The sequence below is a fragment of the Solanum verrucosum genome, unplaced genomic scaffold (genome assembly GCF_900185275.1).
Source record: "Solanum verrucosum unplaced genomic scaffold, falcon-dt-bn FXZP01000306.1, whole genome shotgun sequence".
NCBI lineage: Eukaryota > Viridiplantae > Streptophyta > Magnoliopsida > Solanales > Solanaceae > Solanum > Solanum verrucosum.
Window position 1 is genome coordinate 62,067 of NW_026020398.1, and position 26,128 is coordinate 88,194.

At 35.5% G+C, this 26,128-nt stretch overlaps 6 protein-coding genes and 1 pseudogene across 7 annotated transcripts; 1 reads left to right on the plus strand and 6 right to left on the minus strand.

The window, feature by feature from the left end:
• Positions 1–909: 909 nt before the first annotated feature.
• Positions 910–1,833, minus strand: LOC125839403 (1-aminocyclopropane-1-carboxylate oxidase homolog). The gene is made up of 2 exons (XM_049518387.1): positions 1,387–1,833; positions 910–1,293 (listed from the first exon to the last, which is right to left on the minus strand). The coding sequence occupies exons 1-2, from the start codon at positions 1,831–1,833 to the stop codon at positions 1,042–1,044; spliced, it is 699 nt and encodes a 232-aa protein (XP_049374344.1). The 3' UTR covers positions 910–1,041.
• A 4,990-nt stretch (positions 1,834–6,823) lies between these two features.
• On the minus strand, positions 6,824–8,353 carry LOC125839651 (1-aminocyclopropane-1-carboxylate oxidase homolog). The gene is made up of 3 exons (XM_049518646.1): positions 7,774–8,353; positions 7,179–7,500; positions 6,824–7,082 (listed from the first exon to the last, which is right to left on the minus strand). Exons 1-3 carry the CDS (start codon positions 8,319–8,321, stop codon positions 6,831–6,833), a joined length of 1,122 nt encoding a protein of 373 aa, XP_049374603.1. The 5' UTR covers positions 8,322–8,353; the 3' UTR covers positions 6,824–6,830.
• A 1,355-nt stretch (positions 8,354–9,708) lies between these two features.
• On the minus strand, positions 9,709–11,287 carry LOC125839649 (1-aminocyclopropane-1-carboxylate oxidase homolog). Its single transcript, XM_049518644.1, has 3 exons — positions 10,624–11,287; positions 10,065–10,386; positions 9,709–9,960 (listed from the first exon to the last, which is right to left on the minus strand). Exons 1-3 carry the CDS (start codon positions 11,169–11,171, stop codon positions 9,709–9,711), a joined length of 1,122 nt encoding a protein of 373 aa, XP_049374601.1. The 5' UTR covers positions 11,172–11,287.
• A 506-nt stretch (positions 11,288–11,793) lies between these two features.
• On the minus strand, positions 11,794–13,844 carry LOC125839629 (1-aminocyclopropane-1-carboxylate oxidase homolog). Its single transcript, XM_049518625.1, has 3 exons — positions 13,185–13,844; positions 12,503–12,824; positions 11,794–12,209 (listed from the first exon to the last, which is right to left on the minus strand). Exons 1-3 carry the CDS (start codon positions 13,730–13,732, stop codon positions 11,952–11,954), a joined length of 1,128 nt encoding a protein of 375 aa, XP_049374582.1. The 5' UTR covers positions 13,733–13,844; the 3' UTR covers positions 11,794–11,951.
• A 4,677-nt stretch (positions 13,845–18,521) lies between these two features.
• Positions 18,522–19,993, minus strand: LOC125839633 (1-aminocyclopropane-1-carboxylate oxidase homolog). Of its 2 annotated transcripts, none has more exons than XM_049518627.1 (3): positions 19,446–19,993; positions 18,888–19,209; positions 18,522–18,773 (listed from the first exon to the last, which is right to left on the minus strand). In XM_049518627.1, exons 1-3 carry the CDS (start codon positions 19,991–19,993, stop codon positions 18,522–18,524), a joined length of 1,122 nt encoding a protein of 373 aa, XP_049374584.1. The 2 variants fall into 2 exon arrangements, with proteins under 2 accessions (XP_049374584.1, XP_049374585.1); XM_049518628.1 differs by having other exon boundaries at positions 18,649–18,773; positions 18,923–19,209.
• Positions 19,994–20,598: 605 nt separating this feature from the next.
• LOC125839628 (1-aminocyclopropane-1-carboxylate oxidase homolog) lies at positions 20,599–22,743 on the minus strand. The gene is made up of 3 exons (XM_049518624.1): positions 22,157–22,743; positions 21,308–21,629; positions 20,599–21,014 (listed from the first exon to the last, which is right to left on the minus strand). The coding sequence occupies exons 1-3, from the start codon at positions 22,723–22,725 to the stop codon at positions 20,757–20,759; spliced, it is 1,149 nt and encodes a 382-aa protein (XP_049374581.1). The 5' UTR covers positions 22,726–22,743; the 3' UTR covers positions 20,599–20,756.
• Positions 22,744–23,424: 681 nt separating this feature from the next.
• LOC125839404 (1-aminocyclopropane-1-carboxylate oxidase homolog) lies at positions 23,425–24,885 on the plus strand (annotated as a pseudogene).
• Positions 24,886–26,128: the final 1,243 nt, after the last annotated feature.

Consider the following 26,128-nt stretch of genomic DNA (forward strand, 5'->3'; position numbering starts at 1 on the left):
ATTTAAAAATATAAACTATTATGTAACTAAACTAACTAACCAAATATTTAATTAAAACAAAATATTTTTTAGACGATTTTCGAATAATCATAAAATATACTAATTATATACATAATTATGAAAGACATATATATTATCTAAAAATTATAAAAAGTGACTAAACTAGTTAAAATAACTTGCAAACTATATTATTATTATTTTTTTGAAATTTTATAAAACTAATTATTTTAAATCGTTTTAGATTGAAGAAGCTCGAAATGAGTAATTTATATTGTGGAGGTCCAAAATTGGGTGCCAACAGTCCTAATTATCATAGTTTAAGACTTAGTCTGCACACAATCACATGTACAGTAGAGTATTTTTTTGTTAAAGCTCAAAATTATAAAGAATTGAACATGTGCAACCTCAACAGAGGCGAAGCTAGGATTTTAACTTTATGAGCTTTGAATTTTACCATGGCAACTTTTTAAAGTAACAATAACTAAGTTCTAGATTAATATTTGTATATATTTAATGAATTTATTAACACAAATACACTATATGCTAATCAATAAGATTAATGAAGTAGAAATCAATTGGAAAGTTTGGAGTACATTATATTCTAATTCAAACGATCTAACGTAAGTTTCTTTTTTTTTTAAATTTCTATCTTACCTTTAAACAAAAAGTGATAAAATATAGCTAGACATAATTTCAAAAAAGTGATAAAGAATTTGTAATAATTATCATAAGATACACATACAACACACATGTTTAAAGACTAGTTAAATAAGTAGCAAAGGAAAAATGAGAAGAAAAAAGAAGGTAATGGATAATGACGTGAACACACCAAATTTTTTGTTATGTTACATAAAATGGGACATTTGGTCATCATATAACGATGGATTACACAACACAATACAACAAAGCTTAAGTAACAATACAAACAAACATTGTATTTAAAGTAACAATATGATACAATACAATAGGTAATAACCATCCAAACAAGCATCGAAAGTAAAGTTCTCAGTTCTTATCATAAATTGAATTGTTACATTAGGATTAGATCCTGTAACGTGACAATGTAGAAGTTCCATCTAGGCCTTTTTTACGGAAGTAGTCACGGTAGTCTTTCACTGTGGTTGCGCGATATTTTGGAGGATTATCTTCCGATAACAATTCAGTAATCGGTCCATAAAGCTTGGAAGATGGCATTGAACCTGTGTAGAAGAAGCATGCCACTGATATTCTTGGTCCAACTTTATTTGCCATTACTCTGTGCTCAACACTTATGTACTTGTCATTTGATATAAGCTGAAAAAAAGCAACAAAAAAATTAAGCAAATGATATCAGTGCCTCTTATTGATCGTAGTCGTATATGGTATAGAAAAACAAAGAATACTAGCCTGCAGAAGATCTCCGATGTTCACAACAAGCGCACCAGGTGTAGGAGGAACATTAACCCACTGATTCTGATGAAGCACTTGAAGTCCTCCGATATGATCTTGTAGAAGTACGGTGATAAAATCATTATCAGAGTGTTTGTTGGTACCTATCGCGAGTTCTGGCTGAGGGGTCCTCAGCACTTTGTCCACAATCTCTTTATGCTTGATGGGGTCCTCGTCGATGCCTTCAAGATCTATCACAGGGAAAATGAATTGTGTTTCATTTGTATCCGAAAACTCCGGCCTGTTTTTTGGTGGTAGAATGAATATTTGAGGTATTTTAGTGATGCCAGCATCAACAAGCCCTTTGACACCAGCCTTAGTATCATCAAAGGCTTTTAATTCACTCATTTTGTCATAACTTTTCTCAACTGTGACCTGAAAATCATCAGTGCGAGAGAGTACCATCTTCTTTGTTAGAATGTTATGAACAAGAGTTACTGAGGCCACTTAGTACCTAATGGACATGACATTATCATATTTTTATATTAAAAGTGGGAAGGTACAACGTAAAAAAGTTGAAAGACCAAAATGTCCGTATAAAATTGAATGACCATTTTACCCTTCAATCAAACACTACTACTATTAACAGTTTTGTACAAAAAAGTAGATACATTATAGATACTTATGAAAGACCCCAGATAATTATGCGTCTAAATACAGATAATCTGAAATTAGGAGTAAATGAAGATACTACTGTTACAACCTCATCATTATGTTTGAATTTTTAAGAGACCACATCCATGTTTTCATCATCTTTTTCATGTGGAAAATGAAGTGCTTAATCATAAGGTGCATATTCTGTCCATTTCTCATGGCCTGATAATGTAGTTAATTTGCCTTCTCATTTGCTTGAAATTATTTAGGCATAATACATATATTGGCTCCTAAACTTGGCTTCAAATTTTAACTTTGACCTCCAACTTTCATAATGCACAAATAGGCACTTTAACTATCCTACCTTTAAATAAATAAACACGCGATTTTCGGAGCCAAAAGCGTGAAATGCAAACGCTCCCACGTGTATTAGTGACCCACTCAATGGCTGCCAACTAATTCAATGCATGTGGGCCCATTTTCCTGTCTATTTGACACCTTTTCAATTTGCCATGCATTTATTTCAATCTCTTTTAATGGATATGGACCCCACCTCACTAATTCCATTCCCTTCTCTTTATTTCTGCCTCACAACTTCTTCCTTCACTTTCATTTTGTGGTAAATTAATATTTGAAAATGTCAATTATTCAATTTATAATTTATTTGTCTTATTTCTTTTTTTAATTTATGTGTATTCAAAGATTACATTTAAGATACTATAAATTATTAGACTTAATATTTTAAAAAAATTATTACAAATTTGAATTACGTAATATACACTATTAATTACAATAATTACTAATTTAAAATATTTTTTCAATCTAATAAGAGCCTACAAACACACTATACGTTATATTTAAAAGTACTATAAATCATAATTAAAATATAATTTTTTTAGAAAATTTTTTGTTGACTCTTGAAATTCTATTGGTGACACATGAATTTGAATAGATGGAACAATATATATTATTGAAAGTTAACAATACTATAAGTTATTCGAAAATGACGTTAATGATTTTTATAAATTATAACAAATTAGCAACTAAAATATTTTTGAAAAAACATACAAAAAATTAGTTGATGAATCAGCCACCACACCGTGGACATGTATGCTTTCTGTGATTAAAATTGAGTTTAAGGGTTATTTTGGTCATTTAAGGATTTTTCTTTAAACTTCAAGCTTTATTAATAGTGATGTATTCATTTTAGAGTTAACATGAACGTTTACTACTATATAAATATATATAATTTATTCAAATTTAAAACTATTTATTTAACGTCAGTTAAAAATTAACTTTTAAATTAATTATTAGCACGGGCTCTTCATCACTAGTATATAATATAATAAGCGGGAATAGAGAGGACCTTGGGGTCGACACGTGTTCCTTTTTCCTTCTGGACAAAAAAAGACTATACAGGCAGGAGGTCAACCTGTAAAAAAAAAGGGGGACCCATATTTTACTATTGAAGGATGCGTGTTTCTTTTAAATTTCTTTTACCATACTAAATAATTGTATAAAATATTATAAATCACGATAATTAATTACTTAAATATTTAAAAGATATAAAAATATATAAAAGATCTGATTGACTCTTCAAATTTTACCGGTGACGCATAAATTCGGACAAATGAAATAATATATATTATTTGAAAATTTCTTAGAAAGTACTATAAATTACAGTAATTAACAGCTAGAAATATTTCAAAGACAAAAAAATTGATTGAATCTCAAAAAAAAAAATTAGTACTACACGTGTTCCTTTTTCCTTCTTGCCAAAAAAAAACTTCATTATAATTTTTTTTCGTAATAACAAAATTTTTTATTAAATGTCACTTGCATTTTGCAGTGAACAACAAATAATGCAAAAAAGAGGGGAAAATTGTTGAAAAAAATATAAAAAGGGTTTAATTGTCCTTTCAATGCTTTTTTTACTGTTGACCCCCTGGATTTTTACATCTGACGCGCCTAATTTGAGTGTATTTCACGCATTTTGCTAGGTAGGATCCGAGTGTTTTTTTGTTTAAGTTTTGGATAGTTAAAGTGCCTATTTGTGCACTTACAAAGTTAAAGGTCAAAGTTATAATTTAAAGCCAAGTTAAATGTCCAATTTATGTATTACCCCAATTATTTATTTATTTGTTGTACTCTCTGCGGGTGCTAATAGAAAAAATGATTACTGAGTTGATTGATAATTTTCAGAATAGTGAATGTCACTTACTTGTGGTCCGGCCCTTCTCAGGAACCCGTGCATAGCAGGATCTTAGTGCATCGAGGCTGTCCTTTTTTACTCAGGTTTCCTCTTTTAGCGTTCAATGAGCCATTAAATTAGACTTTTGGACAATGGTTAGAGTTATTGTCAATGAGCAATTATCATACATGCATCTTAGCATTAATTTCCTAGATGAACACATATCAACAAACTAGATATTTGATTACTTTTTGAACAAGAGCCACTAATTTAGACTTTTGGACCACAATTGTCACCGTCAACGGTTCATACCAACAAACTAGATATTTGAAGCAGAAGAAAACAAAAGAAATGAGTTAATTATTTTTAGTCCCTTTCTTTGGTCACTGTCTGAATCCACTGCCACTCCCCCCCCCCCCCTTCCCACCACCACCACTGAAAAAAAAAATGTGGATATCAGATGAGTCTTCTCTTTGTGTTTGAACTTACTCTGTGTCTGCTCTTTGTGTCTCAACATGTTCCAGGCACTCTTAACTTTGAATTTCCCTGTGCTTGTAGTCATCCTCCATGGTCTATCCAATGGATACTATATGATGTAATACTCCCCGCTTTGTCGAATTTTCATACCATACATTTGAAGTTCCTCCTTATATTTTCCACCATATCTCATGTTCCACAACTTCTCTAACTTCTAACATCTTTTTCCGAACTTGTGATTAACCCTTTCACTATTTTAAGGTAGGAATTACCTTTCTACAGTACTTATTCCATATATAGTTTGGACCATAAAGTTATTTGCATTAGTTATACATCGGAAGAAAAAGTGTACGAAACAAGACAACTTTACCTACCACTTAGGAGGAGCAAGTACTAATAAGAGATGAATTGACATACTTTGTAAGACACTTTTAATCAAGGAGCTACGTACATTTTTATGCATGATACAGGAGTTCTCCTTGTTGATTAACTGTCCTGATGTCTGCTCAAATCTTCTCAAAACTATCATTACGCTCTTTAGGGACTCAGTGTCAACAGAAGTAAAAATAACGGTATCATCAGCATAAGCCAAATGGTTCAGTGGATTACAAGGGTCAGCTTGAACATTTACCCACAATTTAGACGAGATGATTACAAACAGATGGCTAGGACTGAGATGCAGACCCTTTGACATGAGTCTGAATTCATTAGAAGGGTAATTTTTAGACAAGAGGAAGGGAGAAAATAACATTTTGTAAGTATGAAATACATTCTATCAGTCATAAACCTTCTGCGCCACACTATAGTGTGAGTCTTATCAGTCACGAGTACGATGTTGCAAAAATCATAATAGTTCATGTTTCAACATCTATGAAACTTCAGCTTAAGATACATTCAATTGCTACATTACTATGATGAGATATTGAAATGCAAGATGTTGAGGATTTCTCAAGATGAGGAAATACAAGAGGAAGAGAACATTTAGATATTTGGTCATACCTAAATAGTGGTTAGAGTACTTATTGTCGATGAGACACGCTGGCATGCACACGTCTTAGAATAAATTACCTAAGACATGAACTAGGTAAATTCATGTACTAGGAAAGAATCTAGTTTACTTTTTCAAAACAAGAGCCACTAATTTAGACCACAATAGTCACCATCAACAGTTCATACCAACTAACTATCTATTTGAAGCCTAATAAATCACAAGAAAGGAGTTAATCATTTTTAATGCCTTAAAGGATAAAGATACCAGATAATACCAAGAATCGTCATATGGTAACATGCTGAACTGATCAATTGAGAATAGAAATAGAGGAACTCCAGAATCTTTTTATTAAAACAAAGTATATGAAAAGCTGCAAGTATATTAGCAATCATCCATGGCTAGTATATAGAAAGTGTAACAGATAGAAATTTTATCAGAAATATTTCAAGTACTGAACTATGTGTAAATTAGAAATGCATTTATCAACATTTATGGAACATTAATCACAGCATGTTTTATTTGATAATTGTATATCACAAGTTCAATTCTTTATTCGAATATGCATTTTGCTATGAATTTCTCCATTTCTACGACAGGAACTTGTAATGCAGCAATGCAAGAGTTCTGCCAAGGCCTTTCTCGTGAAAGGATGTTTGTTCACTGTGGTCACACATACACACACGTCACTCTATATTACGAAGAAATAAAAGCCAGACAGATAGAACAAAAAGGAATTATTTGATCCAAAGCTACATGTGGTAATTGACAATCATTTATTTGCTAACACGAATAGAAACTATAACAGACATAAAACTTTGTCAGACTGATCAGTCACGAGGACGATCTTGCAAAGATCATACTAGTTCATATTTCAACACCTTAACTTGGTTTAAGTTGGCATGTAAACACCCCAAGTTTGAGAATGCACCTCCTTAAAGGTGTCTAGATGTGTATTTTCAAAGTTAAAGGTGTTCGCAAGACGCACCAGTCGCACTGAAAGTTTGGGCGTTCAATTGCCAGTGGAGGCCAAGTTAAAGTGTCCATCTATATATTAATTATGCCTTTCAACATCTATGAAGCTTCAGCAACATACACCAAAAGTTAAATTCTCGGTATACTCATCATACATTCAACTGCTATACTACTATGTTAGATCTTCAAATGCAACAATGCAGAAGTTCCATCTAAACCCTTTTTACGGAAGTAATCACTGAAGGCTTTCACTGTGGTTGCACAATACTTCGGAGGATTATCTTCTGACAACAATTCAGCAATTGGTCCATACAACTTGGAAGATGGTAATGGACCTGTACTGAAGAAGCATGCAACTGATATTCTTGGTCCAACTTTATTTGACAATACTCTGTGCTCAACACTCAAGTACTTATCATTTGATATAAGCTGAAAATGCAGCAAAAATAAGCATATTTGGTTTCAGTATCGAAAAAAGGTGTTATGTTCATTCTTACCGATTAGGAAATGAAAAAGAATACTAGCCTGCAGAAGATCTCCAATGTTTACCACAATAGCACCAGGTGTAGGAGGAACATCAACCCACTGATTCTGGTGAAGCACTTGGAGTCCTCCGATATCATCTTGTAGAAGCACTGTGATAAAATCATTGTCAGAATGTTTATTGGTGCCTATGGTAAGTTCTGGCTGAGGGCATGGTGGATAGTAATGGCCCACAACACCGAGCCCCTCTGCGCAATCCATATCTTCAAGATGACAACGATCAAGACCGAGACCTTCTGACAATAATCCAAGCAAGGAACAGCCCAGTTCCATCACATGCTTAGAGTAGTCCATTAGTATTCCTCTGCAGCAATTTCATAAAATTAATGAAACAGTACTTATTAATATTTAAAAGAGAAATGCTATGCTTTGATTGGCTCTCAGGGACCAGACTTCTAGTTAAATTTTCTAATACAGTATCCATCAAAACTTGCAACAAGCTATTTGCAAGGAAACAAATAACTATGACAGCATTTTCATGGTTTATTCTTGAGTTTTATCACAATATAATACATATTCAATTATTAGGTAAATAAATGAAATTGGTTGTTCGCTTATTCATATTCAGAACACATACCTACATGGTCTTGGAAATTCTTCTGGACTGGGAGGATTGGGAGCCATTGAAAAGAACAAGGAGTCTCTCCAATTTGCAGCTGGAACAGAAGGGCTATACAAATCAAAATTGCTAGTGTGAACCACCTTTTTCGTGATATCTCGAGTGTAATACTGTTTCTTAACCTCGATATCTTGCTCAAAAAACTCACGTGTTCCTTGCAGCATTGCTTCCAGGACAGATGTTGGAATTCCATGATTTACCACTTGGAAGAAACCCCATGTCTCCGATGCATCTCTAACTTTGTCCACAATCTCTTTATGCTTGATTGGGTCCTCGTCAATACCTTCAAGGTCTATCACTGGGAAAATGAACTGTTTTTCACTTGTACCTAAGGACTCTGGCCTGTTTTTTGGTGGTAGAATGAATATTTGAGGTACTTTAGTGATTCCAGCATCAACAAGCCCTTTGACACCAGCCTTAGTATCATCAAAGGCTTTTAACTCACTCATTTTGTCATAACTTTTTTGAACTGTGGCCTGAAAATCATCAGTGCTAGAGACTACCATCTTCTTTGCTAGGATGTTATAAACAATAGAGTTCCTAATGTTCTTAGAACTTAATGGGCCGCACACGATATTATAAATACTACTCTCTATGCAAAGCACTATCTTCCTATCCACAAAAAAGAAGAGGCCATAAACAAGTAGACCTTAATGATAAGCTTTAACTTGTTTTAGTCCCTTTCACTGGTCATTGTCTGAACCCACTGTCACTTTTCACCACACACATATCCCAAAAATAGAAGGTAGACAACCAGAACAAAACAAAGCATTCATCATTCTTATATAATCGTGTTAAAAAAAAATTAGCTGTAGGAATAATATCCACGACAAATAACAAGAACAAGAGAGTAACAAGGCACCAAGTCCTTTTAGCGCGGAAAACATAATACCCGAGTCGAGCAACATAATGCCACTATAGTGAGAAATTGAATACTTTGTAATCTCAAAAGACTACTACAAATTTAAAAGAATTGACCTTCTTTTATTCCTCACACCTTTCTAAAATACTACTCTCCCATTCTATTTTTTCTCACAGACTATTTTCTTACATTGTATATGCGGATTACTCTCTTGGTCAATATTGATTCTCACTACCTTTTCAGTGTGTTTTGAAGTGAAAGAACTCCTTGGAAAAAAATTAAAGCCCAAGTACATACAAGAAAATGGACTACATAGAGTTTCCATCACATATTGGTCCTTTGGCCTCAAGCAAAATATTGGCAGCCAAGTCTTCTATGCAAATAGGCTTATGCCTATATATGGGTATAGACCCCAGAAATTGTAGTTATGGAGCTAGTTAGGCAAAAGATATTAATGACTTTGAATCACCAAAATATTTAAGAATATAGCATATATGACCATGTGAGTTTGTTTTCTCAAACAATAGTCTAATTATTTAGACATAATACATAAATATGTCTTTTTACTTGGCTTCAACTGACATCTATGCCCTCCAACTTTAGTTGTGCACAAGTAAGCACTTAAACTTGTATAAAATTGAACAAGTAGACCCACGTGTCCTACGTGGCATAACACACGCAGGACACAAAATTGTCATGTAGGACGTCTATAGGATGAATGTGTCTATTTGTTCAATTTTATAAGTGTTTAAGTGTCTACTTGTGTACATCCACAGTTAGAGGGCATAGATGTAAGTTGAGGTCAAGTTAAAGGGTATATTTGTGTATGCCAATTATTGAATATGAAATTGCCAAATAGTGATATGCTGAACTGAATTTAGAAAAGAAATAGATGAACTCCAGTATCCTTTTAATTGACAATCATTTATTTGATGAACATAAACAGTTCATGTTTCACCATCTTATCTTAAGATACATCAAAAGTTAAACTCTCAGTTTTCATCATAAACTCAATTATTACATCACTATGATTAGATCTTGTAATGCAACAGTGCAGAAGTTCCATCTAGACCCTTTTTACGGTAATAACCAGTGTGGTCGTTCACTGTGGTTGAGCGATATTTTGGAGGATTATCTTCTGACAACAATTCAGTAATTGGTCCATAAAGATTGGAAGATGGCAATGGACCTGTACCAAAGAAGCATGCAACTGATATTCTTGAACATAGTTTATTTGTCAATACTCTGTGTTCAACACTAATGTACTTGTCATTTGATACAAGCTGAAACAAAAGCAGCAACAATTAGCACAACTAGTAATCTGTACCAAATAATGTGTTATACATATCGAGTAGATATAATATTCAAAAAGGAAAACAATACTAGCCTGTAGAAGATCTCCAATGTTCACGACAATAGCACCAGGCGTTGGAGGAACATCAACCCACTGATTCTGGTGAAGCACTTGAAGTCCTCCGATAAGATCTTGTAGAAGCACGGTGATAAAACCATTGTCAGAATGCTTACTGGTGCCCATGGTGAGTTCTGGCTGAGGACATGCTGGATAGTAATGGCCCAAAACAGCGAGCCCCTCAGCACAACCGATATCATTGAGATGAGATGGATTGAGACCTAGACCCTTGGACAATAATTCAAACACTGATTTTCCCAATTTCATGATATGATCAGAGAACTCTATTAGTATTTCCCTACAGAAATTTCAGTAAACTCGTGAAACAGTGGGTTATCATAAAACTGACATAAAATTCAGTTTTCTAATTTTTCCTAACAATATCCACCAAAATTATTGTAAAGATATGACACCTGGACATAACTATCGACATTAGCATGACTTATTCTTGATTTTTGTCACAACATAATACATATTTAGTGACTAGGTAAAAAAATGAAGTTTGTTATTTTTCTAATTAATGTTTAGAACATACCTGCATGCTGCTGGAAATTCTTCTGGACTAGGAGGATTAGGAGCCATTAAACAGAAAAGTGTGTCTCTCCAATTTGCAGCTGGAACAGAAGGGCTATACAAATCAAAATTGCAAGAATGAACCACCTTTTTCGTGATATCTCGAGTGTAATACTGATTCTTAACCTCAATATCTTGCTCAAAAAACTTCCGTGCACCTTGCAACATTTCTTCCAGGACAGATACTGGAATGCCATGATTAACCACTTGGAAGAAACCCCATGTCTCTGACGCATCTCGAACTTTGTCCACAATCTCTTTATGCTTGATTGGATCCTTAGAAATGCCTTCAAGGTCTATCACTGGATAAATGAACTGTGTTTCACATGTATCCGAGGACTTCGGTCTGTCTTTTGGTGGTAGCACGAATATTCGAGGCACCTTAGTGATTCCAGCATCAACAAGCCCTTTGATACCTGCCTTTGTATCATCAAAGGCTTTTAACTCACTCATTTTGTCATAACTTTTCTGAATTGTGGTCTGAAAATCATCGGTGCTAGAGATTGCCATCTTCTTTGCTAGAGTGTTGTAAACAAGTAGAATACCTGAGGTTCTTAGAATCTCATAGGCTGCACGGGATACTAAAAGTACTACTCACTATGCAAAACATTTATAATCTTCCCCATCCGGCAATAATAGAGGCTGCAGACTAGGAAATAGTCATGATAAAATTTAAAGGGCTAATTAATTTTTACTTGAAAAAAGAAGATTTGTCAAACTGAGGACCACAGAGGAAGAGAACATTTGGATATCTCTTCTTACCACATAATGATTAGAGTTGATTTGTCAAGGAGATACTAACTTAGACTCCCGGATACTTGTAATTTTGACCACAAAACAGAGAAGTTAAATTACTTTTAAGTCCTTATGAGGATATTAGAAGATATAGTGGTTGCTTATGTAAGGTAGATAAGCCAAAGAAAACAAATTGTGGTCATGGAACTAGCTAGTTCCCATTGATAGTATGCACAACATGTTAATGACTACGAAGATATTTAAGAATACAGGCTATAGCACATGTGACTAAATGAGTTTGTTTTCTCAAAACATTGAATATGAAATTAAAGGCATCCTATGCACTTTTATCACCATGACTAACACTGAGAAATGAGAATCGTCAAATGGTGACATGCTGAATTCAATCTCGAAAGAAATAGATGGAATCCAATATCAGGCGATCATCAAAGCCTGATGTGAATTCCACTTGCTACAGAATATCTTATTAGCTAATTGTACATCACATGTTCAATTTCACAGCTTTGATATGCATTACACTAAATTACTCCAATTTTAGGATAGGATCTTGTAGTCCAGCAGTGTAGAAGTTCCATCAAAGCCTTTCTTGCGGAAGTAGTCTGTATATTCCTTCACTGTGGTTGCACGATACCTTGGCGGATTACATTCTGATAACAATTCCTTAATTGGTCCGTAAATCCTTGGAGAGGGAAACGCACCAGTGCTGAAGAAACATGGCACTGATATTCTTGGACCTACTTTGTTTGACAATACTCTGTGCTCAACACTTATATACTTGTCATTTGATATGAGCTGAAATCAGACAAAGCAAAATTTTATCTCAGTACCAAAACACACTATATGATTTAAGATTATCAGTCTAATTAAGAATGTGAGTTCAATTGTGTGACCGTTTTAGCTAACAGTTTTAGTTTTCAGATAATATGATCACACAATTCAACATCTCACTGCCACCAATTATGAAAAAAGAACTCGTGCTTGGCCTAATCAAGATCGCACACGAAAGGGCATGTTGAAGATATAGTTAAGTAAATAAAAGTACAACTCTCTCTCACAGCTTAAGTTTTTAGGAAACGAATGCTAACCTGTAACAGATCTCCAATATTCACCACTAGAGCACCAGGTGTAGGAGGAACATCAATCCACTGATTTTGGTGACGGACTTGGAGACCTCCTATATCATCTTGTAGAAGCACTGTGATAAAAACACAGTCCGAATGCTGTCTGGTGCCTATGGTGAGTTCTGGCTGAGGACATGCTGGATAGTAATGTTGGGCAATAGATAGCCCCTCAGCACAGTTCAAATCTTTAAGATGACAAGGATTGAGACCGAGACCCTCGGACAATAATTCGAATAATGAGTAGCCCAATTTCATCATCTTCTTAGAGAATTCAATCAAAATCTCCCTGCAGATTTTGGTAATAAAAATTTAAAACTGCAGAATGCAAATTAGTCTGCTCAATTGGCTATCAGAAGCTTGACTTCCTGTTAAATTTATTATTTTAACAAATCTATTTTTGTTACCAACACTTTGTCATGAAGTAATTAAACACTCCAACTCGTCCCCACTATGTACGCTGAAGTGGCACATAAATTTTGGAGGTGTCTAGATGATCATTTTTTTAAGTTGAGTATTCAACTAACACAATGAAGACGAGTTGAGGTGTCTAGATGTGCATACTCAAAGTTGAAGTGTTCACTAATCGGCCAAGTTTGAGTGTTTTTGTGAAAACAATGTGTTCTTTCAGGTGCAAGTTAGAACATACCTGCATGCTGTTGGAAATTCCTCTGGACTAGGAGGATTAGGACACATAAAGCAGAAAAGTGAGTCTCTCCAGCTTGCTGCTGGAACAGAGGGGTTAAACAAATCAAAATTGATAACATGTGCAACTTTCTTCGTAGTATCTCGAGTATAATATTGTTTCTTTATCTCCACATCTTGCTCGAAAAATCTTCTTGCTCCTCGCAACATTTCTTCCAGGATAGATACTGGAATGCCATGATTAACCACTTGGAAGAAACCCCATGTCTCTGACGCATCTCGAACTTTGTCCACAATCTCTTTATGCTTGATTGGATCCTTAGCAATGCCTTCAAGGTCTATCACTGGAAAAATGAACTGTGTTTCACATGTATCCGAGGACTCCGGTCTGTCTTTTGGTGGTAGCATGAATATTCGAGGCACCTTAGTGATTCCAGCATCAACAAGCCCTTTGACACCTGCCTTTGTATCATCAAAGGCTTTTAACTCACTCATTTTGTCATAACTTTTCTGAATTGTGGTCTGAAAATCATCGGTGCTAGAGATTGCCATCTTCTTTGCTGGAGTATTATAAACAAGTAGAATACCTGAGGTTCTTAGAATCTCATCGGCTGCACGGGATACTAAAAGTACTACTCACTATGCAAAACATATATAATCTTCCCTATCCCGCAATAAATAGCGGTTGTAAACTAGGAAATAGTCATGATAAAATTTAAAGGGCTAATTAATTTTAACTACAAAATGAAGATTTCTCAAACTGAGGACCACAGAGGAAGAGAACATTTAGATATCTCTTCTTACCACATAATGATTAGAGCTGATTTGTCAAGGAGCTACTAACTTAGACTCCTGGATACTTGTAATTTTGACCACAAAACTGAGAAGTTAAATTACTTTTTAGTCCCTTATGAGGATATTAGAAGATATAGTGGTAGCTTATGTAAGGTAGATACGCCAAAGAAAACAAATTGTGGTCATGGAACTAGCTAGTTCCCATTGATAGTATGCACAACACGTTAATGACTACGAATAACAAAATATTTTAGAATACAGGCTACAGCACATGTGACTAAATGAGTTTGTTTTCTCAAAATATTGAATATGAAATTAAAGGTATAACACCTCAGAAACCTAAAAGACTGAACAACAGGAAAATTGGTGAACCATGGAGGGGTTCAAGGACCGTGAAAGGAACCACGGTCCGTCGACCTGCTCGTGGTTCACACCCATCCAGAAGTAGTGGACCACAGAGCCCTCCACGGGCCGTGGGGTGGCTCGTCAACCAAAACCAGCAGACCCCCTAGCCCAAGTGAAGAACCACGGTGGCCATCACGGTCCGTGAAGTGGATCGTGGCTGGGAGGTCCAGGAACCAGTAAGCACTGACCAAGAACCACGACCCACTTGACGGGATGTGGTCCCTTTGAGGGTCCGTCAGTGGCTCCGTGGATAGGCCTCGTCAGCTTTTAAGTCAGGGTCGTTTTGGTCTTTTCCCCTATGCATTGGGCATTTAAACTACGTCGTTTAACACCTAAACTACGTTGTTTTAATCAGTTTAAGCCTAATAATCTAGTCAGAACCCACCTAAAACCTTTATTCTCCAAAAATCATCGAAATTAGAGCAAAAAGAAGAGGAAAGTCGACCAACCCTCTCAAGAACACACAGAAGGTTTTCTTCAGTTCCAGCCCCGAAATCAAAGAATTTCTCCATAGATTTCTTCACCAGATATGTGGTATTTCACAAGTGGGTTCCTTTCATCCACTAGGTCCCTAGAATTCAGTCAGTCCATTGATTTTCTATATCTTGTTTAAACCTAGGGTTTCTAAAACCTTAGAGAATTGTTATGATTTAGTTGTTGTAGTATCCTTAATCGAAATAGCATGTTTCTTAGAAAATTTGCTTAATTCCTCATAGAAAAACTCAGAACCGTAGTTTTGTATGATTTATCTTAGTTCATGAATTATATTTGCTAGGTCAGTTAAACAAATAATCATGCTCCGAATTTCAAATGCTACATTATTAGTTTATAAATATTGCATTCTCAGATTGCATATCAGTAGTTTGAGCTATTCAGTATTTCAGTTACATTTGTGTCATATACATATTCAGTTGGGAGTAGACTTAGCACCGAGTTGGACTAGGGTTCAGTGTACCCTCATAGTCCCAGAACTACGTTCCCCGTTAGAGTATAAGTCCCCTCTATTGGGCCTCAGATTTAGTGATCACGCCAGTCATGCCTTTATACCCCTGACAAGGTATATTGGGTCCTCTCGATGGGGCGTATACATCGAACTCCATGGTTAGCTCACGTGGTTTATGTTGGTTAATAGTAGCTCCCACATTCAAACTCCTAGTGCATTTGACCAGGTTTTCAGTATATACTTTAGTATTCAGTTTAGTATGTCTTGTTTATGATTAGCACTTGGTCATTGCATTCAATTTAGCTTTTCAGTTACGTTATGTTTTAATATTTACATTCTTGCTCAGTTTATGTGATTGCTTAGTTATGCTTTGTTCATCTTATATATATTTGTTCAGCTTAGTGTATATATCTTGCATGCTCAGTACATTCCAAGTATTGGCGCATACTCTGCGCTACATCCTTTCATAATGTAGGTTCAGGTACTCAACATCCAGATCACGCTTAGATCGATTCTCGGTTCACATTCAACAGCTTTAGTGGTAAGTCCTCATATTCCGAGGACAGTAGACACGTTTTTAAAGTCTTTATATTCAGTTTTCAGTTTTGTTAGAGTTAGCTGGGGGGCATGTTCCAGCAACTCAACTCAGTTAGAGGCTTTTCAGACATAGTAATAAATTCAGCTTGAGTTGTTAAGTGGTTGTCAGTTATCACTAAACTCTTAGTATATTTTATATATTCAAACTAGTTGGTTTTTTCTCCACTTTCAATTATCCATTGTTTTAGCTTCCGCATAGTATATGTCTTATTCAGTTATTCTCAGTATGCTTGATATATGCCAAACAACTGGGTTAGCTTGGGGTCACTCATGATCCTAGGTCCCGTGTTATGTCAAGAGGGTAGCCTCGGGCGTGACAAACTTGGTATCAAAGCATTAGGTTCAAGAGTCCTAGGATGTCTGAAAGCCGCACTAAGTAGATTCTCTTTCATGGGTGTGAAGCACACCACATCTATGAGGGGTAGGCTACAAAGTGTTTTAAGAAAAACTTCACTTCCTTTGTGATTCTTAGCGTGTGTGAGGTATGATTCAACTTCTCTTTTCTAATTCTCCGTTATGCATTTCAGATCATGCCTCCTCGTAGAGCAAACACATGGAATGCTAATACACACAATGCTAACGCAGTTCCTCCAGTCCTGAACCATAAGGTTGCGAATGCAGAATTTCAAAATGTGATCCAGCTTTTGGCTCAGAATATGTCCAATCAGAACAATCAGTAGGCCCTAGTTCTTGCAAGCACGAATGGTGGATCAACTGCAGCAAGGGTTCGAGACTTTGTTCTAATGAATCCGCCTGAATTTCTAGGGTCGCAGGTAAGTGAGGACCCACAGAAGTTCGTTGATGAGGTTAAGAAAATTCTTGGAGTAATCTAAGTGACTGGAACTGAGAGTGTTGAGCTAGCATCCTAACAACTTAAGGATGTGGCTCATATCTGGTTAACTCAGTGGAAAGACAACAGGGGTGCGGATGCAGCTCCTGTGACTTGGGATTGTTTTACTAGAGCTTTCCTAGACAGGTTCTTTCCAAGGGAATTGAGAGAAGCTAAGGCATAAGAGTTTATGAACTTGAAGTAGGGTTCAATGTCGGTCCAAGAGTACATGCTGAAGTTCACCCAACTCTCCAAGTATGCTCCACACATGGTTATCGATCCAAGGGCACAGATGAGTAAGTTCTTGTTTGGGGTATCCTATCTGGTGAATACCGAGTGCAGGAATGTTATGCTTCTAGAAGATATGGATATCTCCAGGCTAATGACTCATGCTCAGTAGTTTGAGGGATATAAGCTTGGGGAATTGGCTAAGGATAACAAAAAAGCCAGAACAGAAAACTATGAATACTCACAACAAAAGTCGGACGGTGGAAATCGCTCACAGTTTCAACAGAGGTCTACATCCCAGGCACCTTCATCAGCTAGTGCTATATCCCTCAAGTTTCGACAGGATCAGAAAGGTAGGGCATCAGTCTCTAAGTCTCAAGAGGGGCTTCAGGTATCATGATTTTCTCAACTTGTCCAAAGTGTGGTAAGAACCATCCAGGCGAGTGTCTTGCAAACAAGGAAGGGTGTTTTGGGTGTGGTCAGTCTGGCAATAGGTTGAAGGATTGCCCTTCTGCCAGGAAGGTGCAAGGAGGTAACAACAATAAGGCTCAGTCTACATCTCCAGCAGCATCAGCAGGTCCCTCAACTCAACAAAGTGCTTCGTCTAGAACAGGTGGCGGTCAGCGCCAGAACAGGTTGTATGCTCTCCAGGCTCGCCAGGACCAGGAAGATTCTCCCGTTCTATTTTTTCTCACAAACTATTTTCTTACACTGTATATGTGGATTACTCTATTGGTCAATATTGATTCTCACTATTTTTCAGTGTGTTTTGAAGTGAAAGAACTCCTTGGAAAAAAATTAAAGCCCAAGTACATAAAAGAAAATGGACTACATAAAGTTTCCATCACATATTGGTCCTTTGGCCTCAAGCAAAATATTGGTAGCCAAGTCTTCTATGCAAATAGGCGTATGCCTATATATGAGTATAGACCCAGAAATTGTAGTTATGGAGCTAGTTAGGCAAAAGATATTAATGACTTTGAATCACAAAAATATTTAAGAATATAGCATATATGACCATGTGAGCTTGTTTTCTCAACCAATAGTCTAATTATTTAGACATAATACATAAATATGCCTTTTTACTTGGCTTCAGCTGACATCTATGTCCTCCAACTTTAGTTGTCCACAATTAAGCGCTTAAACTTGTATAAAATTGAACAAGTAGACCCACGTGTCCTACGTGGCATAACACACGCAGAACACAAAATTGTCATGTAGACGTCATGTAGGATGAATGTGTCTATTTGTTCAATTTTATACAAGTTTAAGTGTCTACTTGTGCACAACCACATTTAGAGGGCATAGATGTAAGTTTATGTCAAGTTAAAGGGTATATTTGTGTATGCCAATTATTGAATATGAAATTGCCAAATAGTGATATGCTGAACTGAATTTAGAAAAAAATAGATGAACTCCAGTATCCTTTTAATTGACAATCATTTATTTGATGAACATAGACAGGTCATGTTTCACCATCTTAAGATACATCAAAAGTTAAACTCTTAGTTTTCATCATAAACTCAATTGTTACATCACTATGATTAGATCTTGTAATGCAACAGTGCAGAAGTTCCATCTAGACCCTTTTTACGGTAATAACTAGCGTAGTCGTTCACTGTGGTCACGCGATATTTTGGAGGATTATCTTCTGACAACAATTCTGTAATTGGTCCATAAAGATTGGAAGATGCCAATGGATATGTACCAAAGAAGCATGCAACTGATATTCTTGAACTTAGTTTATTTGTCAATACTCTGTGTTCAACACTTATGTACTTGTCATTTGATATGAGCTGAAACAAAAGCAGCAACAATTAGCACAACGTAACTAGTAATCTGTACCAAATAATATGTTATATTCATTCATATAGAGTAGATATAATATTCAAAAAGGAAAACAATACTGCCTGTAGAAGATCTCCAATGTTCACAACAATAGCACCAGGCATAGGAGGAACATCAATCCACTGATTCTGGTGAAGCACTTGAAGTCCTCCGATATGATCTTGTAGAAGCATGGTGATAAAACTGCTGTCAGAATGCTTACTGGTGCCCATGGTGAGTTCTGGCTGAGGACATGCTGGATAGTAATGGCCCAAAACAACAAGCCCCTCAGCGCAACCGATATCATTGAGATGAGATGGATTGAGACCTAGACCCTCGGACAATAATTCAAACACGGATTTTCCCAATTTCATGATATGATCAGAGAACTCCATTAGTATTTCCCTGCAGAAATTTCAGTAAACTCGTGAAACAGTGGTTATCATAAAACTGACAGAAAATCCAGTTTTCTTATTTTTCCTAGCAATATCCACCAAAATTATTGTAAAGATATGACACCTGGACATAACTACCGACATTAGCATGATTTATTCTTGATTTTGTCATAACATAATACATATTTACTTACTAGGTAAAGAAATGAAGTTTGTTATTTTTTCTAATTAATGTTTAGGACATACCTGCATGCTGTTGGAAATTCTTCTGGACTAGGTGGATTAGGAGCCATTATACAGAAAAGTGTGTCTCTCCAATTTGCAGCTGGAACAGAAGGGCTATACAAATCAAAATTGCAAGAATGAACCACCTTTTTCGTGATATCTCGAGTGTAATACTGATTCTTAACCTCAATATCTTGCTCAAAAAACTTTCGTGTTCCTTGTAACATTTCTTCCAGGACAGATACTGGAATGCCATGATTAACCACTTGGAAGAAACCCCATGTCTCTGATGCATCTCGAACTTTGTCCACAATCTCTTTATGCTTGATTGGATCCTTAGCAATGCCTTCAAGGTCTATCACTGGAAAAATGAACTGTGTTTCACATGTATCCGAGGACTCCGGTCTGTCTTTTGGTGGTAGCACGAATATTTGAGGCACCTCAGTGATTCCAGCATCAACAAGCCCTTTGACGCCTGCCTTTGTATCATCAAAGGCTTTTAACTCACTCATTTTGTCATAACTTTTATGAATTGTGGTCTGAAAATCATCGGTGCTAGAGATTGCCATCTTCTTTGCTAGATAAACAAGTAGAATACCTGAGGTTCTTAGAATCTCATAAGCTGCACCGATACTAAAAGTGCTACTCACTATGCAAAACATATATAATCTTCCCCATCCGGCAATAAATAGAGGCTGTAGACTCGGAAATAGTCATGATAAAATTTAAAGGGCTAATTAATTTTTACTACAAAAAGAAGATTTCTCAAACTGAGGACCACAGAGGAAGAGAATATTTAGATATCTCTAATGATTAGAGTAGATTTTTCAAGGAGCTACTAACTTAGACTCCTGGATACTTGTAATTTTGACCACAAAACAGAGAAGTTAAATTACTTTTTAGTCCCTTACGAGGATAGTAGAAGATATAGTGGTAGCTTATGTAAGGTAGATAAGCCAAAGAAAACAAATTGTGGTCATGGAACTAGCTAGTTCCCATTGATAGTATGCACAACATGTTAATGACTACGAAGATATTTAAGAATACAGGCTATAGCACATGTGACTAAATGAGTTTGTTTTCTCAAAACATTGAATATGAAATTAAAGGCATCCTATGCACTTTTATCACCATGACTAACACTGAGAAATGAGAATCGTCAAATGGTGACATGCTGAATTCAATCTCGAAAGAAATAGATGGAATCCAATATCAGGCGATCATCAAAGCCTGATGTGAATTCCACTTGCTACAGAATATCTTATTAGCTAATTGTACATCACATGTTCAATTTCACAGCTTTGATATGCATTACACTAAATTACTCCAATTTTAGGATAGGATCTTGTAGTCCAGCAGTGTAGAAGTTCCATCAAAGCCTTTCTTGCGGAAGTAGTCTGTATATTCCTTCACTGTGGTTGCACGATACCTTGGCGGATTACATTCTGATAACAATTCCTTAATTGGTCCGTAAATCCTTGGAGAGGGAAACGCACCAGTGCTGAAGAAACATGGCACTGATATTCTTGGACCTACTTTGTTTGACAATACTCTGTGCTCAACACTTATATACTTGTCATTTGATATGAGCTGAAATCAGACAAAGCAAAATTTTATCTCAGTACCAAAACACACTATATGATTTAAGATTATCAGTCTAATTAAGAATGTGAGTTCAATTGTGTGACCGTTTTAGCTAACAGTTTTAGTTTTCAGATAATATGATCACACAATTCAACATCTCACTGCCACCAATTATGAAAAAAGAACTCGTGCTTGGCCTAATCAAGATCGCACACGAAAGGGCATGTTGAAGATATAGTTAAGTAAATAAAAGTACAACTCTCTCTCACAGCTTAAGTTTTTAGGAAACGAATGCTAACCTGTAACAGATCTCCAATATTCACCACTAGAGCACCAGGTGTAGGAGGAACATCAATCCACTGATTTTGGTGACGGACTTGGAGACCTCCTATATCATCTTGTAGAAGCACTGTGATAAAAACACAGTCCGAATGCTGTCTGGTGCCTATGGTGAGTTCTGGCTGAGGACATGCTGGATAGTAATGTTGGGCAATAGATAGCCCCTCAGCACAGTTCAAATCTTTAAGATGACAAGGATTGAGACCGAGACCCTCGGACAATAATTCGAATAATGAGTAGCCCAATTTCATCATCTTCTTAGAGAATTCAATCAAAATCTCCCTGCAGATTTTGGTAATAAAAATTTAAAACTGCAGAATGCAAATTAGTCTGGTCAATTGGCTATCATAAGCTTTGACTTCCTGTTAAATTTGTTACCAACAGTTTATCATGATTTATTCTTAATTTTTGTTACATTGAACATATCTATTTACTGGAAAAGTAAGTAAAATTTGTCTGGCCTTCCGTGGAAGGCATAATACATAAACAGGCACTCAAACTTGACCTCGGCTGGGAAGTAGGCACTCCAACTTCGAGAGTACATATCTAAACATCTCAAATTGGTTTTGACTAGCAATTAAACATTCCAACTCGTCCCCACTATGTCTCGTGGACAGATGCTGAAGTGACACATAAATTTTGGAGGTGTCTAGATGATCATTTTTTTAAGTTGGAGTATTCAACTAACACAGTAAAGACGAGTTGAGGTGTTTAGATGTGCATACTCAAAGTTGAAGTGTTTACTTACCGGCCAAGTTTGAGTGTTTTGTGAAAATAATGTGTTCTTTCAGGTGCAAGTCAGAACATACCTGCATGCTGCTGGAAATTCCTCTGGACTAGGAGGATTAGGACACATAAAGCAGTAAAGTGAGTCTCTCCAGCTTGCTGCTGGAACAGAGGGGCTGAACAAATCAAAATTGCTAACATGTGCTACTTTCTTCGTAGTATCTCGAGTATAATATTGTTTCTTTATCTCCACATCTTGCTCGAAAAATCTTCGTGCTCCTTGCAACATTTCTTCAAGGACAGGTAATGGAATGCCATGATTGACCACTTGAAAAAATCCCCATGTCTCCGATGCATCTCGAACTTTGTCAACAATCTCTTTATGCCTCATTGGATTATCAATGCCTTCAAGATCTATTACTGGAAAAACAAACTCCTTCTCAGTAAAGACTGAGGAGTTATGTATGCTTTCTCGTGGATGAACGAATATCCGAGGCACTTCAGTACTATTTCCAGCATCAACAAGCCCTTTGACACCAGCTTTTGTGTCATCAAAGGCTTTTAATTCACTATGTTTATCATAATTTGGTTGTAATGTAGCCTGAAATTCTTCATTCCTGGAGAAAACCATCTTTTCTTCTACTTTTTCCATATTATTGTAAATACAAAGTTACTTACTTCACTTATGAGATTATAAGAATGGATGGACAAAATTTGAATGTCAGTATTATGGCGGAGTCAAAATTTTCACTAAGAGCTTCAGAATATGAAGAAGTAAATACAAGAAGAAGTCGAAAGAAATTCAACAGCTATTCCGCCCCCTATCTTGGGAGAATTATGTCCACTCTTTTGGAAGATAAGGACACATCATCCAGCTGGAAAACACCTCAATAAAGCTAAGATAAGTTTTTATTAAAAAAATATAAGAATGTACATTTATAAAAAAATAAAAAGGACCAATACTTCTTTTTTTGTGTTTCTTTGGCTCCAATTATTGAGATGTTGAATAAGAAATTAATAAATTCTTCTAAAAATAAAGAAACCTCTTATTTCTTTATGCTTACTCGGATGTTTTTGGAATAATTTTTTTTGTGTTTATCTTGTGCGTGATTTAAAAAAAAAATTTGAACAAAATAGGAAATACACATGCAAAGCACGTGTTGAAGATATTCAAAGAACCACCGCATAATTTAGGTGTGTAACTGACAAGTTCATGCTCTTATTCTTTTATTTTATTTGATAAGGGGAGTGTCACTATAAAAACAGAGTTGACGGAAGGAAGAAAAATAAGAAGAGTTGTTCCCCCCTCTCTTTTTACCCATTTTTGTTTACATTTTGCTTTTCACAAATAATGGCAGTCTCTAGTCATGACAGAATGAGTGAATTAAAAGCATTTGATGATACTAAGGCTGGTGTCAAAGGTCTTGTTGATTCTGGAATCACTAAAGTACCTCAAATATTCATTCTACCCCCAAAAAACAGGGCGGAAATATGTGAAACACACTTCGTTTTTCCAGTGATAGACCTTCAAGGTATCGACGAGGATCCAATCAAGCATAAGGAGATCGTGGACAAAGTTCGAGATGCATCGGAGACATGGGGTTTCTTCCAAGTGGTTAATCATGGCATTCCAACATTCATCCTGGACAAAACATTGCAAGGAACACGATAGTTTTTCGAGCAAGAAAACGAGGTTAAGAAACAGTATTACACTCGAGATAACAGGAAAAAGGTGATTTATATGAGCAATTTTGATTTGTATAGACCTTGTGTTCCAGCTGCAAGTTGGAGAGACTCACTTTTCTGTTTCATAGCTCCTAATCCTCCTACTCCACAAGAATTTCCAACAGTATGCGGGTAGGTAAATATTCATTTCTTAATTGATAATAGTAACTCTTAATTTTAACACCAATTAAGCCTACTCTGTTTTGTCCTGTTTCATCAAGCAGGGAAATACTAATGGATTTCTCCAAGGATGTGACGAAATTGTGCTGCTCCTTGCTTGATTTTTTATCTGAAGGTCTCGATCTTGATCGTTGTCATCTCAATGATATGGATTGTGCTAAAGGGCTAAGTGTTTTGAGCAATTACTATCCATCATGCCCTCAGCCAGAACTCACCATGGGCACCATACAACATTCCGATGGTGATTTTTTCACAGTCCTACAAGATGAAATCGGAGGACTCCAAGTTCTTCATCAGAATCAATGGGTTAATGTTCCTCCTATACCTGGTGCTCTCATCATTAACATTGGAGATTTTCTGCAGGTTAATACTCTTTTTTTTCTAATCTCATATAGATATTGGATAGTAAACAAAATTAACCATTGAAGCCATTTGAAAATGGTCTAAGCTAGGAAGTAAGCACTCCAAATTTGAGAGTACATATCTTTTAGACTATGTCTAGTGGACACCTGATACTAACATGACACATAAGATGATAATTTTGTAAGTATTGGAGTGTTTACTTACGAGCTAAGGTAAAGATGAAAATTCATATATATTTTTAGACACATTTGTGTAATTTGGTACTGAAACCGGAGGAGTGGTTATTGTTTTGCAGCTCATGTCAAATGACAAGTACATAAGTGTTGAACACAGAGTAATTGCAAATAAAGATGTGTCAAGAATGTCAGTTGCCTGCTTCTTTGGTGATAATGTGCAATCTTCCAAGCTTTATGGACCGATTACTGAATTATTATCAGAAGATAATCCTCCAAAATATCGTGCAACCACAGTGAAAGACTACAGGAGTTACATCCACAATAAAGGCATAGATGGAACTTCTGCATTGTTGCGTTACAAGATATAATAATGTATCTATTATTACTATTCCTTTTTGTTCTAGCTATTTGTCGTGTTTATTTCATACTTCTGCAGATTGTACTTTTGAATTCGAATTGTTGTTTTTTGTATTAGTGAGACAATTTTTAACCAAAGGAAACATCTAATAAATAAGGATAACTAAATAAACTATATCTTACGTTTATTTTTTTTCTTAATGAGTGTGTGAAATGAGCTTAAAACGACACTTATTTTGAGATAAAGAAAGTATATTTTATGATGCAATATGATATATCTATACTTTCCTTCTCATGTATGTAACTATGTGTTAATTGGTGTGTTTGACAATCTACTTGATTGAAATTTTTTTTTAAAAAACGTGATAGGGAATCTGGATTTAAGTTGTTCTTAAGAGTTAGAGGTCTTCATTCGAGTCCTTGGGAATGAAAAAAAAATCGTTTTCCCCAGAAATGGACCTTATAGTTAAAACATAAATTTATATTTGATCATACTCTAATACAGATATCAAACACTAAGCGAAAAATCAAACAAAAAAAAGTCCAAAAGTTGAAGTGAACGGATGTACATATGTTAAAGTAGCTTTCATTTAAAATTTCCACAACAAGAACTTGGAGATGTTAACCTTTTTAGTTGGAATAGCTAGAGAATTTGTTATGGTTTATGAGATCTAAACTTAGGATAGAAGTTATTTGAAACTAGAACGTATAGATTACGTATAGAAATTAAAGATTTCAAAAGTGGATGTGAAAACATAAAACATAAATTTGACTAGGAGTTTGTGAATCAAGCTTGTTTTATAACGGTGATGACATAAACGAGCCAATTTTTTTAACGAATGACATAGATAAGTTAGTTCTATTAGTTCATGGTACATTTGAGTCTTTTATATTGCATGTTTTTTATCGAACGTACATTCAAACAACTAAATATTATTTACAAAAACTATAATCAAACACAACTTCATATATGTTAAAAAGTAAAATATATTTTAAAAACTAAAAAGTCCTAACATATATGGTACGAGGAAAATGTATGGTGCGAGATATTAAAAAATTAATAATTAAGAAATCCTAAAAATATGGTAACAAGAAAATGTATGGTGAGAGATAGTAGGAGAATTAATAATTAAGAAGTCTTACATATAGGGGTGTTCACGGGTTGGTTTGGGTCGGTTATTGGTCAAAACCAAAACAACTTAATCGGTTTTAAAATTATCAAAACCAAACCAAACCAAACCAATATAATATACA

Excerpts from the sequence above, each read along its gene's own strand:
- LOC125839403 (XM_049518387.1), bottom strand. The coding sequence starts at position 1,833 with ATGGTACTCTCTCGCACTGATGATTTTCAGGTCACAGTTGAGAAAAGT. Across the intron at positions 1,294-1,386 it reads ACATCGGAGATCTTCTGCAG|CTTATATCAAATGACAAGTA; the intron begins GCTAGTATTCTT and ends GCTTTTTTTCAG.
- LOC125839651 (XM_049518646.1), bottom strand. The coding sequence starts at position 8,321 with ATGGTAGTCTCTAGCACTGATGATTTTCAGGCCACAGTTCAAAAAAGT. Across the intron at positions 7,501-7,773 it reads GAATTTCCAAGACCATGTAG|AGGAATACTAATGGACTACT; the intron begins GTATGTGTTCTG and ends AAATTGCTGCAG. Across the intron at positions 7,083-7,178 it reads ACATTGGAGATCTTCTGCAG|CTTATATCAAATGATAAGTA; the intron begins GCTAGTATTCTT and ends CTGCATTTTCAG.
- LOC125839649 (XM_049518644.1), bottom strand. The coding sequence starts at position 11,171 with ATGGCAATCTCTAGCACCGATGATTTTCAGACCACAATTCAGAAAAGT. Across the intron at positions 10,387-10,623 it reads GAATTTCCAGCAGCATGCAG|GGAAATACTAATAGAGTTCT; the intron begins GTATGTTCTAAA and ends AAATTTCTGTAG. Across the intron at positions 9,961-10,064 it reads ACATTGGAGATCTTCTACAG|CTTGTATCAAATGACAAGTA; the intron begins GCTAGTATTGTT and ends CTTTTGTTTCAG.
- LOC125839629 (XM_049518625.1), bottom strand. The coding sequence starts at position 13,732 with ATGGCAATCTCTAGCACCGATGATTTTCAGACCACAATTCAGAAAAGT. Across the intron at positions 12,825-13,184 it reads GAATTTCCAACAGCATGCAG|GGAGATTTTGATTGAATTCT; the intron begins GTATGTTCTAAC and ends CAAAATCTGCAG. Across the intron at positions 12,210-12,502 it reads ATATTGGAGATCTGTTACAG|CTCATATCAAATGACAAGTA; the intron begins GTTAGCATTCGT and ends GTCTGATTTCAG.
- LOC125839633 (XM_049518627.1), bottom strand. The coding sequence starts at position 19,993 with ATGGCAATCTCTAGCACCGATGATTTTCAGACCACAATTCATAAAAGT. Across the intron at positions 19,210-19,445 it reads GAATTTCCAACAGCATGCAG|GGAAATACTAATGGAGTTCT; the intron begins GTATGTCCTAAA and ends AAATTTCTGCAG. Across the intron at positions 18,774-18,887 it reads ACATTGGAGATCTTCTACAG|CTCATATCAAATGACAAGTA; the intron begins GCAGTATTGTTT and ends CTTTTGTTTCAG.
- LOC125839628 (XM_049518624.1), bottom strand. The coding sequence starts at position 22,725 with ATGGAAAAAGTAGAAGAAAAGATGGTTTTCTCCAGGAATGAAGAATTT. Across the intron at positions 21,630-22,156 it reads GAATTTCCAGCAGCATGCAG|GGAGATTTTGATTGAATTCT; the intron begins GTATGTTCTGAC and ends CAAAATCTGCAG. Across the intron at positions 21,015-21,307 it reads ATATTGGAGATCTGTTACAG|CTCATATCAAATGACAAGTA; the intron begins GTTAGCATTCGT and ends GTCTGATTTCAG.